This window comes from Lipophrys pholis (genome assembly GCF_963383615.2).
Source record: "Lipophrys pholis genome assembly, chromosome: 7".
In the NCBI taxonomy this organism is placed as follows: domain Eukaryota; kingdom Metazoa; phylum Chordata; class Actinopteri; order Blenniiformes; family Blenniidae; genus Lipophrys; species Lipophrys pholis.
In genome coordinates, this window is record NC_137638.1 from 25,183,334 (window position 1) to 25,198,833 (window position 15,500).

At 41.0% G+C, this 15,500-nt stretch overlaps 1 protein-coding gene across 2 annotated transcripts in view; it reads right to left on the reverse strand.

Annotated features, from left to right (window-relative positions):
• Positions 1-9,011, reverse strand: part of LOC308112365 (transmembrane protein 132D) — a 34,582-nt gene extending 25,571 nt beyond the window's left edge. The window contains exons 1-2 of one of the 2 annotated variants that reach the window (XM_080467843.1): positions 8,445-9,011; positions 2,374-3,331 (exon numbers count right to left, since the gene is read on the reverse strand). In XM_080467843.1, coding sequence (XP_080323969.1) covers positions 2,374-3,331; positions 8,445-8,517 — 1,031 coding nt within the window. In that variant the 5' untranslated portion in view covers positions 8,518-9,011. The remainder of the gene's footprint in view (positions 1-2,373; positions 3,332-8,444) is intronic. The other variant, XM_080467844.1, reaches the window with a different exon arrangement.
• Between the last annotated feature and the right edge of the window lie 6,489 nt (positions 9,012-15,500).

The window sequence follows — 15,500 nt, forward strand, 5'->3', positions numbered from 1 at the left end:
GTAATTGCCCTTCCTGTGGGTAATGTAATGACGGCCTTACAATACTTTATCTATGACCTTTATTAAAGCCTCTCGGAGAATGACAGGTTCATTTTCCTGGAACGGACAGGTGTGGCTTGTCTTTTTCTCAATCGACCTCAAATTTGTACGTCCCTTGAGTCAAGCTAAAGACATCAATAACAGGTTTATCATGCTGATGAGAGAGTATTAAGCAGAGCTTAATGGGACATTCAGACAGTGATAAAGCACACAGACAGCTGTTGAGGACTGGATGCACAGTGCTTGTTAATTTGCTGATAAGACGAGGGGAGAAAACCACAGTGTTACCGACGACTATCTAAGTTAAAGGGACAGAAAGTGTTTCCAGTGTAAACATACACTGGAATCTCAAACTTTGGTAAACCACATACATACTGTGTAGACATAATTGGCCATCACAGGATTAATTACTACAAAGTTTCCTAATGAGATTGCCAATCTTGCACCCAAGTAACAGCTGTGAGGAGAGAACAATGGGCAAGAGGAAGAGTGTGGAAAAGCTAAAGAAAAGAACATTCATGAGCAGGAAAAGATGAAAGAGGTGAGGTATTAATGCTATCTAACTTTTTGTTCATGTGCTTAAATGTGACTATCAATGAATTAAAGCAGCCATGATTAAAAGCGACAGGTTGAAGAGGGGATTTCGTTTTTTTGGCTGCAGTGCCTTGGCTAAAATAAAAAGAGAGGAAAGCAGGTGATTAATTCAATGGAGTAACCTTTTAAAGTATATGACACGATTTTAATGTTTCTCTTGGAATTTCGGGCAACTTATGAAATATTGGACGGGAGACCTTCGGTTTTGTGTTTAATTTTGCCCATTTGATGGAGCAGAAATGAAGCGAACAGCAGCCGAGAGAAACCCTGATTATGAGGACAAGTGACATCTACACACAGCTGTCCACTCAGTTCATATTCACCTTTTCCGGCACTCCCATCGTGCAGATTAATAATTAATCGTTTCCTCACCTGCTCCTCTCCACCGAAGCGTGTAAGAGCGAGCGGATCAAGGTGGAAGTAACTCAGGAACTATTTCTTTCTTTCCTGAGCGTATCGATTGTGAATTGCAGCGTTTGTTCCCCCTACAAGGACACACTGCAACCACTGTCCAGGAACTGACATACTTTTTAACTGCCGTCTTTTGTTTCAGACCAGGAAGCCTTCCTGGACGTCACTCAGCTGCACAGAATGAGAAGATTAACGCAGACGTTCATTTAGGCGATGATGGGAAGCCAAACCGCACATGAAAGACAGATTTATGACTTGCTCAAACAAACCGAATGAATAACTGAGACTTGTAAAGAAAACAGATTTCACGCCAACTGACAGACCATTATTCACTGGCTCGGAATAAGAAAGATAGTGTCTTGAATAATAATATATTAAAAAAAAACAAAAAAAAAAACAGCCTCTAATCAGGTGAGTGTAAATCTCTGCTTGTCTGCTTTGACAGCTAACCTCAACAAATCTGGCTTTTGCTGCCATGTGGTTCTGTTTGATCTCCGTCTGGATGACGATAACAAAAGGCTGCAGATGACCAGGAAACTCTTCAATGAAATGGTGGGAGAATGTTGCAGGCTATATTTAAAACCAGGATTGAGGTGTCAGTCCACCATGTTGCATCATTTTACTAAGAAAAACTGAATAACAGATTGACATTTGGAGAGAGAACAATGGGGGTGTGGGGGGGGTTGGGTTGGGACTCTCATTTTGGGGAAGTAAATGGTTGCATTTCTTGAAAATAAAAATCTGTATAAAATAAGCCTCTATTATCAAGGATGTCACGGAGACCTCCTGTTCAATAACTACTTTATAAAGATTGTATTCCAAATGTTCTCATCCCAGTCATTCTGCACAGCAAAATGGGAACAGTCTTATATCAAATTGAGCTATGGTAGTAATCCTCATGATCTTCATACATTCAATAGTATCCCAAGCAGGGAAATGAGTCACAAGCTATATGTGATTTCATTTGATCAATGTCAACCTTGATGACTGCCACACTCGAAACAGCCCTTAATGTCATCAGGCTGTGCTCCCTCAAATAATCTACCCCATTTCACAGAAAGACAGCTAACTATGGTGATATTTTCAGAGAAATGCCTTAATCCATGTTAAATCTCATTTTCTCAAATATTCCCTTATTTTTTCAGAGCACAGGATTTGTGCAAGAATTAGGAAAGATAACTAATACTGTGGATGAACCAAAACTAGTTTGGGATTTTCAGTGACCAGATCATTTAGACTGCACTGACGTTGCACGGATCTATGAAGGTGTGTGTCTCTCTCACAGTAGTGGCACTTTATTTGGCAGTGCAACAGGAAATATTATTTTACCTGAGAGTGAAGTTGGTCAGCTGAGCAGAACTGGCCATGAGTATGTAGAAGGTGGCAATGTCGGTCTTTTTCAGAGGTTTGGAGGACGTCCTTATCACTATTGCATTGCCCAGTTTGAGCCGAGACAGCGTTGCCATTCCTTTAGGCACCTGCAGAAGACGTACACTGCCAATCCTCTGCATAGGAGTGACAGGGACGTATTCAGCCTGCTGCTGCTGTTGCTGCTGTTGCTGCTGCTGCTGCTGCTGCTGCTGCTGCTGCTGCTGCTGCTGCTGCTGCTGTTGCTGTTGTGGCTGTGAGCCTCCCCAACGACTTCCATCCACAGAATTACACCTCCCATTGACTTTGGGCTGAGCCTGGTAGTAGAGTTCCACGGGGTTCCCAGCAGACGGATCCTGCCTCTCCCTGCTGGTGCCCTCTGACCCCGGAGCGAACCAACTCAGTGCTGGAGCCAGTTCAGCCATGCAGGTCCCCCTCTCGCCTCCCATGGAGCAGGAACCTCTCACTTCCTGGGTTTGCCAGAAACCATACACTGTCACACACGGTAGCTCATCCACAGCCGTTTCCCGCCTACTCCAGTCCCTCCCTGCAACATAGAAGAGAACTCGCACTTTGGGCTTGGAGGAGAAAACCCGAGGCGTCAGCACAAAGGCCTGGATTTTCCAGTTAAAAGTAAAGACCTCCGGAGCGTTAAAGAGCTTCACGGACTGCACCAGATCCAGAGGCACAAGCTTCTCGGTGGACATGGTGCCGTAGCTGGCGTTGACAGCAGGCTGGCGGCTGGCTCTTAAAATAACAAAGGGCTGCGTGTGGCTCTGCATGCTGAAGTTCCTCATGAAGTCCTGGCCGGCCTCCTTTAGGAAGAGGTAGTCGGCATCCCGCACGTCGTAGTTGACCGGCAAGAAGACAGGGAAAGGCACAGGACTTTTGCTGTCGGTCAGCTCTTTGCTGCTCAAATCTGTAAAGCGAAAAACGGAAAATTACTCTCAGCTTGTTGCCTTCTGATGATCACATTTCTAAGCACTTTGAACAAAATAAACGGAGATGAAGAATTCAATTCTCCTCATTTGAGAACAAAATACAGTGTCGGCGTCCAAGCAGTGTTCCAGGAATTCGGCCTTGAAGGCAAAAAGTCAGTCAAGGCCAACTTATCAGCTGAGTGGAGCATCAAAGTATTACTCTGAAAGGCCTATGAGCTTAACCTTAAAAGTCCTGCATCAAAGTACATAGGTAAAATAATGTAAATTACATAAACAGAGGCTTAGAAGTGTTTTCTTTTGTTGTTGTTTAAGCATTTTCTGCAGCAAAGTCACAGCTGTAACTTTGCTGCATGATTTTGAAATCAGTGAGGGCTAATGAATTTCAAGCGTCACGTTTGAGGTCCTCCCAATGAATATTTTGCACTAGTATATCCAAGAAAATATCTAAAGTCCAATCTGTAAGTCCAACTGTGCTCATCATACATACACATTAAAAAAACTCTAACATACTGTTGCCCTCAGTGTGTTAACGTGCCCCATTTTTTATGCATGGCCCAATTTCCAAACGGTTTCACTGCCTTTTAGCAACATTTGCAAAAAAGGATGTCACATACAATTATGGATGAGAGAGAAAGTTCAGGTCACCCTACATAAAAAAAAAAGCATGCTTTCTATCTCTAATAAATTCTGTACAGTCACTAAATAATATGCATGTCATGTAAATCTATGACAAACTGGTGCTTTAGTAACTTTTTATAATCTGTTTGCCTCACAGGATACACAAATTATTCAAACGATTAAACAGAGTTGGAAAATATTGCCTGTCATAGTGTAACATTACGGTAATCTTTTAATTTCCTCTCCATGTGTCCTACTTTCACTTCGCTCACAGATGATCTTCTTTCCCTGTATACATGGGAAAGGTGGGATCCCATACATCTCGTGCAAGATTGAAATCACCCTTTCGAAAACTAGGATTAATATGGATTTTCATAATGTCAGCAGGAAGAGCCTCCATAGGATATAACAGCAAGAACACTGGAGCATAATCAAATTAAATGACTGGATTTTGATGTTTCTGAAAGTATCGTTAATCAGTACAATGCAGATTGATGTATTTACAGTGTATTTATAGAATGATTACAAGGATTAGTGACTGAGTGACATAAATGCCAAGAAGGATCTTTTTATATCTGTGAGTATGCATAAACCAGCAACATAACATATTCTCTGATCTGCTTTAAAAGCTTGATAGTGAGTAAAGTGTAATGAGAAACAAGTGAAAGGCCTGGGGTCATCTGGTCATCATGTGTCCTCATTAAACATCCATTTTGATAGAATTATAAAGATTATAGCAGCTGACCTGAGCGTGCACTGTTTATCTGGTGGCTAATTGCCCTACTTGTTGAATTAAGGACAAAAAACACTGATGTTTACTCTGGAGATTATGACAAAATGGATGAAGCTGCACTAAGCATGGCATTGCACAGTAAAAAAAAAATATAAAAATACAGACTTAGCAGCAAATCAAAACCAGAGTGCATGATCATCCAGTGACTTTACTAAAACAGAAAATGTAGTACATATTTGCTCAGAATTGTGCCCTTGTGTGAGATATATTCATGAGATGTTGACAAAAGATGACTTACACAGTGTTGTTTGCCATTGAATTATTAATTGTTATTTATCCAGTGAGGAAGGTTGGAGCTTTTCTGTGTCAAACTGATCCATCATGTCGCTCATGGCTGCTGGCATTTGATGAGTTTGTCTATCAGAGCTTTTCCTTCCAACTCATCCACACGGGCAAAGAACCTGTCAACACGGTCTGACACAGCAATCAGTATCTTGTAGGTGTCACAATTATGTCAGCCCGCCAGCCCTTGACTGAACGCAACAGAATACCCCCCCCCCCCTTCATTTCTATGCATAGACTTGAGTGTCATTCATGTTCAGTGAGTGGGCCACACACTGCATGAGGCAGAGGCTGGAGTCGGGTATCTGGGCTGTCCTGGCTTAGCCTACCAGTGGCCACAGTGACAGATGTGCTGTTTAATACCAGAGCTGGCAGCAGCCCTGGTTGGAGTGAATATAAACGGGCTCACTGTCTCCAGGAGGGAGAGTGCAAAGCTGGTGCAGCAACAAAGTACTTCACATGCAAGCTTGACGCTCCGTGGTTGGGTTTGATGGGTCGTCCGTGCCGTCCTTGTTATCTCACACGCTTTTTACCTCATAAAAAGCCAACGGAGGGCAATTAAGTGAAGCACACCTCGCACGCGATCCGCCCGTGGATGCAGCAAACCTTGCAGGCTCTTTCCTAATCACAGTAACATTTCGTAAATTTAACAAGCATGTAAGCAAAATTTCTGTAATGATGAGCGTCTTCCCCTTCAACTGATGAACATAAAAGCAAATCCGCTGCACCAGCTGTTCCATCCTCTCAAATCACTCAGACCCTGAGCTTCTCTTCCTCCTTGGCTGAGTCAGAAAGCATCAATGTTGCCATGCAGATGCTCCAACTGCCTCTAAAAGCCACCTCCCCGAGACTGCTCTCCTGCAGACAGAACATGTTCATCGTCTTGCACCATTGCTTGATTAAATTCTTTCTTCACAGTATGTAGGTTAATGGTTCCTATGAGGGAGGGCTGCATTTTTGCTAGAATATGATTGTAAATCAAATCTTTGTTCTCCCCTCAGAGTATCCCAATTAAAAAAAAAAAAAGTGATTATATGAATATATATTTTCCAAGTTGCTTTTCATATTCCATTTAAAAGCAACACTGCCTTTGACTGACAGCAGAAATGGATGCGCTACTTATTCAAATGCACCTTTTTATGTATCACATCACTTTTTAGTCCGTCCATTTGTTCCGAGTGAGACCAAACCAGTAAGAGCATCACTATCACGCATTAAAAAGGAAATAAAAAGTTCTTATGATAATTAACTTTTAAAAGTTCCGTAAGACAAGTGAGATTTGCTTCGTGGTACAAGTAACTAACTACAAAGTTGACTTATTTAATGGTGTGAGACTTCAGTCATTAAATGAGGGTTTATTAAAACAAATATTGTTCCCCTTCACCAGTTTTAATAAAAATACTGTTGTTTTTTATGAACTACAATTTGCCCCGTAGTTTGTCTTATGGCTGCAAATTAAATTCTTCTCACTAGCACGTCATCAAACTGCTTTTTTCGTTGCTTGTCTTTGAGCATTATTTCTTCAATTGTAATCAATCTTTGTATTATTCCATTAAAATGCAGCAAGCCTGAGCGACCATTGTGAATTCTAATGTGCACTAATGGCTTTTACCATATGTTGCAAAACAGCTTGCAGAAGTGAGCTGATTCCCAATAGCATTGCAGAAGACAGGCCACTGTGTTACAGCATTAGAGATGAAAAGATGTATTTGTGTCTCAACGTTTTGCTTTCAGGCTCACGTTAAAAGGCGATCAGATGTTGGTCAACTACAGCATCATGCCAATAAGAAATAGTGCAAAAGAATTGGCGAGGATCCAGATGCTAACAACCTTAATAACACACCTGTAGCGTAAAACATTTTCCTAATTGTGGTGCCTGCAGTGTGTGTTTTTGTCTCTGGACTTGTTGACCTTTCCAGCGTGTCGGTCTTTATTTCAGCATAATGTTCTCGCCAGGATCTGACAGTGTTGTTAGCAGGACACTTAAGAAGTCCACTCGGGAGATAAACAGTGGCACACATTAGAGGAGAGGGAAGCTGTTAGTAGTATCATGAATTACTCATGAAAAAAAGTTTCTGTTGCAGTTTGGTTAATCATCAAAGGGACATCAAGCAGATCTGAAGAACGTATGCCAGAAACACAAGTTCTCCAGCCAATGAGAGGGGCTCCATTTGAGTAATAATCAAAGTAACATTGCTTCATTTTTTATTTTTTTGTATTGTCCCTCGCTTTGGGCTATGATAATATGCAGAATGCATCAAATTTTCTCACTCGTCTCAACTCTGCTGCAGCTTCGCTCTGCTTTTCACTACAATATGTCATCAAAGTGATGTATGAGCTGGCAACAGTAAAGCTGCAAAAACAAGCCTGGTCATAAACTCTCGCCAGGCTGAAAGTTTGCCCACAACACTGGTCTTGTTAAAGCAGTTTCCACCATGTTATTTTCTCTTATGCTTTACAAAGTGTTTCATAATGTACAGACATACAGAGATGATGCAGTACTGATTGTACAGCTTGCAATTCTCTGAAATGCAGGAGGACATGGTGGGGAAGATGAGGACAGAAAACTGACGAGATGGAGGGATGTGTAAGCTTGTGCAGCCAGAGGAAGAGACGGTCTATAATGAGACTTTTACAGCTGCTTTAAAAATCTGTTTTTGTCACAAATTCTCATTGTTTGTCACCTCATTATCCACACAGATCTACCGGCTTGCATTTCCTACATATAGTCATGGAAGAGTCCATTAGAAGACATGAATAAGCCCTTGTGAAGCCCTTGTGAGGCATTTTTCATTTATTTTTTTTTTAGGAGGGAAATTGGGATTGTTTAATTCTTGTTTGTCTGAGTGTTGTAATGGCATTCTCTCGCTTTGTGGCATCCTCAAGGTAGTATCCCTCCACGAGACAGACATGGTTGTAATACAAACCCATCAAGTGGTTTTACTCCTCGCTGATTTCATCTTAAATGTTTAATACCACACTCACTGCTGTGACACTCCTGTGTAGCAATAATGACATATGTGCGCATGTTAGGTTCGCTCAAACGCTGGATCGTCGTGGAGTAAGATGCAAGTTTGTGGCACAAATGAGGACATTTATGTATTATTTAAACTTCAGAGGGGGGTGTTTTTGCTGGTGGCATGACACTGCTGAGGAGAGGCCCACTTTCCATGAGTAACATGTACACAGGATGGAGAGTTCAGTCTAACAGCTTGTTGGTTTTCGATAATCAGTGAATAAAGTAGACACAATACATGCTTCAGCGATTTACTTCAGCGATTAACGTCCCAAGAGGCTTTAGGTTAATTCATCCCACTTTCACTTGCACTGGTCTTATAAACATTCTTCATTAATATATTAGATTAAAAAAAAAAAAAAAACACTCTGTGGTGACTTACCTTGTGTGAGAATTGTTGTAATCGTTGCAAATAATATATGTAAGACCCTCCAGCTCTGCCAGTGAAGGCTCATTTTGGCATCCGGCGCTGCTCGCTGCAAGTTCCCACCAGTGTCCCTGCGGTTGGATCTTGTTTCAATAGACTACAGAGTGGATCGTTTCATCCATTCCTGCAGTTCGCGCACTTAACATAATCACACCTGTGAGAGTATAAGTTGTATTGTAGTCCGTATGCAGGGCAGGCAGCATGGACCGCGCATCGAGGTCTGTTCATCTGCTGGTTCCACCGCGCCGTGCGTAAAAGTTGTGCGTAACGACCCTGGCGAAGTCCCTCCTGAAGACTTCGAGCCCGCTTTGAAGATGTGTGAATGTTGAGCTGAAAGTGTGAGGCGGAGAGAGCCTCGTTTGGATCAATATTCCCCTTCGAAGCGAATTATCTCAACAAGTCGTCCGGAATGAGTCGGTGCCCCTCTCTGCCGCCGCGGCTGGGACTCTGCGGCGTTAAACGGTTGTTAGCAGATCACTGGCTGTCTTGTGCGCAATCCTCAGGGCACTAAACTCATCATCTGTCACTGTTCATCCGCTCGGGAAGCCACGTCCAGTGCGCAGCTGGTAGGATTAACCCTGCGTTGCGTTTGAATGTAATGTCACAAGAAATTATCAAATGTTGCGCATTTAATGTCTTGTAATGTTAGTTCACTCAATTTATTTCATCATATGGTGTAAACAGGGGAAGACTGCTTTTATGAAGGATGAATGACCAGAACTATACGATTGACACAATAAAAAACTAATTGCAAATGTTACTAGTTTTCTTTATTCAGATAAAAAAAAAAGAAGTAATAATTTAGATCTGAGAAAATGTAATTATTTTATTTCAAATGACACTTATTCTAATATGATGGAGATGATTTATCGTTAAATCACTGCCATTTTTATCATCAGAGAAAACATGTTTCATTATAAGATGTAAATGCACGGTTTCTCTGAATCATGACGAAAAGTAACTTTGGCTTTGTCTGAGATTTCATAATCCGCTGCGCAATTTCCCTCAATTTTCTGCCACTGTCAAATCTTGATTAACGCTTTTGATCCGCCTTTCCTTTAAATCATGGACGATTATCTACACAGAGAATAAAGACACTGCGACCTTGTCAGACCTTGACTGGTTGACTGTAGGTACTCATCACAATTTTAATTCAACCAGGGAACCGAGTTACTACGTTTTATTTAAATTCTCAAGAGGGATTTTCCCATTTTCTCTCCGATATGATAAAAAGTGAAAACCTTTACTGCTTCTTACAAATTAATCATCCAAATGTCATTAGTTGCCGTTTCAGTGACGTCTAAATTCTATTGGTCCAGATTGTAATTTTAGAAACAACTTCAGGTGGGTTTTTAGTGCCCTCTGATGGTAAAGAGGAATTTCTTGGTAAGTGAAGCAAAGTGAGTTACTGACTATTGCTTGCAGCTCAGTTACATCAGAAATTATTATGTTTCTCACCTATTTGAGCTTATTTTGTTAACAGAGAAGTCGGAGGGTAAAGGAACAACATTTAAATTCATGCATGTAGTTTTACGAGTTAAAGTAATGTAGTGCCTAGCATTTGCATACAACTTTCTGGTTGCAGTGACATAAAACCTATCTCACTGTGATATAATATTCCTCTTCCTCATCTGTCTGCAACCAACCGTAAATCCTAATGAGTATACCTCAGTCATAAAGCTTGGTGCACATGTTTGACTTATTTGACTCCAACAAAAGTTACTTGTTCGTAGTCCTGCTGTGATAGCTTGCAGACCTGTGGTAGTAAATGTAATGGGGCTTTATTCACTAATAAAGAGGATTAACCAACATATCGACACACAGAGTGTGACCCAGGCTCACAGTATCTGGAGAAGTTGCCACAAGCTACTGCTGTGAGCATATTCCAGCTCCTCCCTGGCACTGCAGCACCCTGATAAGCAGCAGCTGCATCTTCGTGTTGGGGCAGCTCCAGTATGCTGTGGTGCTGCCGTAGGATAATTTAGATCCTTTTCCTATTTACCTGCTTCTCACACACACGGGGAAACTGCAACTATACTGTATTGATAACGGCTGAGAAGACCAAAATGGATGCAGGAGCAGATGGAACTTGAGTGCATTCACACTCACAATCGCCAGTAATACACTGAATGCTGATCATACCTGCGTACAGAATATAAATATTTTTTCTAAAAGCAGCAGGCCTAAATCGCTGAAAGTAAATAGAACCACAATCTTCCTGGGTTGAAAATTAGACATCCCCCAACTACATCTACATTAGTAAAGCAGACACATGCTCTTGAGCAAAAATAACCTTTTTCATGACCATGCGTTGGACAAAACGGCTGTCACTTATCGCAAACATTCACCTATCACATAAAATAACATTAGCTATCTGAAAAGAAAAAAAACTAAACAAATGTAACCTTCCTGCGTTGACTGTATATGTGATGCATTCACGTTGATTTACAGATGCAGCTAAACATATGGTGAAAGCTGTCAAGAATGTTATGGGCACTTAAAGGACAAAGAAACAACACAGGCCTCTGGATATGTAAGTTAGGACATTGACGTAGATGGATGTCACAACAGAAATGTGCAAGAGAGGGAGAGTGGCCATAAACTGGTGATAGATGTGAGCGCCACGGGGATGGGAATGTGTTTTCAATGTACATCATCCTTCTGTTTGACAGATAGAGGTAACTTCATCGCAGGTGCATTTAGCTACACAGCACACTTGTAATGGTCCCATCCTCGGTTTTGCAGGGAACTCAGAAAGGGAGTGCACTAAAATTTGCATATTTTTACAATGAAATCCTTACTGCCCATTGTGGGTAGAATATACAGTGCCATAGAAAAAGTATTTATGAGTGAAGGTGTGGCTGATTGTCCTGTAACTGTATTTTCAATCGACCTTAACAGTCATCTTACATAAGCTCTTGTTGTTTTTGTTCAGTTGCTTGAACTACCAATTCTGACTAGTAAATAAAGACCATGAACCTGCAACAAACATTCACAAGTTTCAGACTTCTTAAAAGACATCAGTTTTGTTTTGGTTACAGATGTTGTCCAGTAGGGAAAACTTCTTTTGGCTTTATTGTTGACCGTTAAGATGCGTACCACTATTAACAAGATCCATTAAATCTAAAGACAACACATAAATGCTGTTGCTGGTCTTTGGGTAAAGATGTATTACTAATATGATGCTAGTTTTATAATATAAAAACAAGCTTGTTCTATCAATCTTACCATAGAACTCCATGTAGGAGAGCTTTCCCTGCATTGTTTGTGAATTTTGAATGACTAATTGGTTGTGCACAAGAAGCCTGGCAGCAAAATGATCACCCTTAAAAAATAATCACTGATCAAAATGTGTCAGCAATTAAGACATTTTGACAGAAATTTATCAGTAGTTTCCGCCATGTATAAATGCCTTGTAAAACGCTATGTGGTTAAATCTGCAAATTGCCATTTGTCGCGAAATGATGTGGATGATTCTTGATCAAACAATGAATAAATTAGTTTTGAGTTTTTTTGTGCCATAATCAATCTGACAGCCGTAGGCTGGAAGTTTCAGTGTTGATCACTTTTGACAACTTGACAGTTATTTTTAGTTCCCAAATCAAACTTCCCATCAGATAAATCAACACCTTTGGTAGCTCAAATACCCAACTACCTGAAGGCGTTTTAATTAACCCAAGACAAATCCAGCGCCGTGTTGATTTTTAACCCTCATGTACTGCTGACTCAGACGACCCATGCAATGCCTCTCCGTAACAAAGTCAATATTAACAACATTGCAATACACAAACAAAATCTGAAACAAAGTAAAGCCTATTTAGTCAAGGCTCGGCGCTGTGATGGTGGTCATTGCTCTGCACATGAATGAAATCCTCTCCAGGATGAAAGTATAGCACAGATTGGAACAAGAATACAGTGTGCAGAGTCAAACTGCGCCCACCCATGCTCCAGATCAAACAGACCCTTGTTAAAACTACGGCAGTCACTATATGCAATTACTGTTAGCGATACACCCACACAGAGAGAATCTGTCTACACTTTTTATCTTTCAAATACTGTACATTGTACAACCTGCAATGAATAACAAGCCCTCTAGTTGTAGCACACTTTTCAATTAAATTCCACATTGGAAAAAGACAATGACAGAAACATATTTAATATACAGTAGACTTTGCCCCATTAGATAAGAAAATAGGCTTCCTTAATAGAAGAGAAGCTCCTGGATGCTTTTCCATACGACATGCCTATAGAGCTTCAAGCACACCCCCACACATGCACTTGAAGCCGCCTGGGCTCTACAAACATTAATCATATGTGTAAATATAAAAAGGTACAAAGCAGAGACCTGAACAAACACGAGCTCAGATGCCTCAAATATACCCAAGAGTCTCCAATGTTCCCGATTCCTCAGGGTCATGAAAGCCTACACATTAGCTCTGCATCAGTGACAGAGCGAGGAAACATTCAACCCGACTGCTTCTGATTCTGATCAATAGATGTGTGTGTGTGATGTTTCCTGCCGGGGAAACTGCGATGAACTTATAGTAGCCTCATATGAATGCTGTGCCATTAGTTGTGCTTTCCAAACTCTTGTACGGTGGGAACTTTGTCAGTAGCTTCCTAATCTCGCCCAAACTGGGCCATAAGAGACAGCTCTCCATGTTTGGGTTGAATACCCTCAGGCGACTGAAGACGAGTTTGTTCAGCCTAATCTCCACTGTGTGATGTGTGACTTCTTCCCCTGCTGTCGCGCTCGCGTAATCTGCTGTTTGTGTGCTGCTTTAAGTCCGGGGGAGTAGCAAGGGGTTGAAGCGGGAGACGGCGTGATGGGAACTGTCATCTCTGCCCCATCGATGGGTGCTGCCAGTATCCTGCTAATCCTCCAGAGTAATCCCACCACCACAACAGAGAAATCAGACACACCAAGCAGGCAGGACAGGGCTCTGCATGCACTGCTCCACACACAGCCAACACTTACTGTGGCGTGCACACACACACACACACACACACACATACAAGCCCGTGCAAACAGTGTGAACAGAGTGGCAGCAGCCACTTTACATGAAAATTGACTCTCACGCTTGATTGATGATGGATGTTTACACATCCCTACAAATAGCAGAAAGGTAGGAAGCAACTGTGGTTGGCGCCTTCAATGAAATGGAAGCACATCGAAGGAAACAATTCAAAAGTCCAATCTGAAATCGGCCGCACATTTTCATGTTGTCTTTTCTGATGCCAATCACATGAAAGAAAATAACACCTCACATTTGGTTCAGTGTAACACGCTGCAGCACTTGCACAGAGTCGTTATTAAACTTTCTGCATCACTTTTCATTTCGAGTTTCACTCGCGACGATTACTCAGCCGAGCCCCCCAAAAAACAACAACAACAAAACAAAACAAAACAAAACCTCAGATGTCACCTCTCGGTTGTCTCACAGATGTCTGAACAAATTCAAACCAGACGGAAAAATACCAGTGAAATCAGATGCTGGGGTGTTTACAGGATCTCTGTTAAAATATTTTTTTTTCACTCAATGATGCAAACATTTCTTTATTTTCATATTTTACTGTTTTGTCTGATAAGACAGCTTTGATGTCTCGCTGAGAAAAATAATTCTTACTGGAGGCCATCTTGACAATTCTCCAAGAAATGTTCCAACTCTAACGGCATATTACGGTAATAACGTCTGAAGATGTGTTGCTCTTTAAAGGAGACGAAGAATAGGCTCCATTTGTTTTGAGTAATTATCATACGGTTAGTATGCCTCCCACAAAGATCATTTGTTACAAACAAAATCCTCATGTTTTAATAATCGCATCATTAATTTCCAGCTCAGTTATCTTAAGGAGGTCATCAAGAGAAAGAAATCAGTTATGCAGAATTCAGGCCACAGTTAAGCGACGATATCTCATAAAAGACTCATTATGATCCCCTTATCTGCCTCATTCATCTGTCATGTATTTAATTTTTGGAGGACGGCTCTATGGAAATGTCAGTTGATTGGCCTGCGCAGCGATTCGGCCTTGAAATGACTCGACTTCTGTCTGATGAAGTGGCAGGGAATTTCTATAGGCTTTTGTGTTTCTAAGAAGATGAGTTATGATGACTATGGTGATGCTGTGATGTTTGCTCCATCACTGCAGTCAGGTGGCTATTTGTGTTTGTGTGGAAAATAATGATCAACGACTGTTGGAGGAATCGTCAAAATTGAGTTGTCACACAATAATTCCGGCTTTTCTTTACCATGCCGGATAACTCTGAATCAGTGTAGTTTATTGATTTTTCAAAAGGAGAGCTACTCCTGTTAACTTGACCTGCACTTTGCGTATCTAAGCAATCTTTTTTTATATATACCAAAACACTCTAACAGTGACAATGAATTATTTTATCATCTTGAAACATGCAAGATGTTTTTAAAAAGCACTCATCTTCCTTAAAGTTTTTGAAAGGAAATCGTGGTTGAAAAATGAAATAATTAATGAATGTGTAATGTGAGCACATCTGATTTACTCAATATAAATGTACATGACCGAAGCTACTGCTTCACCTATTGGTCAAGTTCTTGTATTCCTTTGCATGTTTTGACTGTTGTGGGGGGGTTGGAATTTCCCACAGTCCCACAACCTTGTGTGAAGTAACTTTTTGATTTTAAAGAGAGAGTTATCTCTTTGTAACCGGTTTGTCTGGAACCATTGGAACAAAAGCACTGGTTTCAATATATCTGCAATATATATCAGTACTATTAAGACCCCCAGTTTACTGGTCTAATCCCTCATATCTAGCTGATATGGAAGACTAAAGAGTTATCCTACAGACACGTCAATACAATCACTGTTTTGACAATGGGTCAATGGATAAATCTTTTGAGTGCATGAGAGGGATTTATAAAACACTTTAAGCACTTAAATGAGGTGAAAATGCTCAACTGGCCATCTTTTGATCACATGTTCACATCAGCATAACTGGATCATAGGTATAGGAAATGGCCTAACTGAGGTATTACA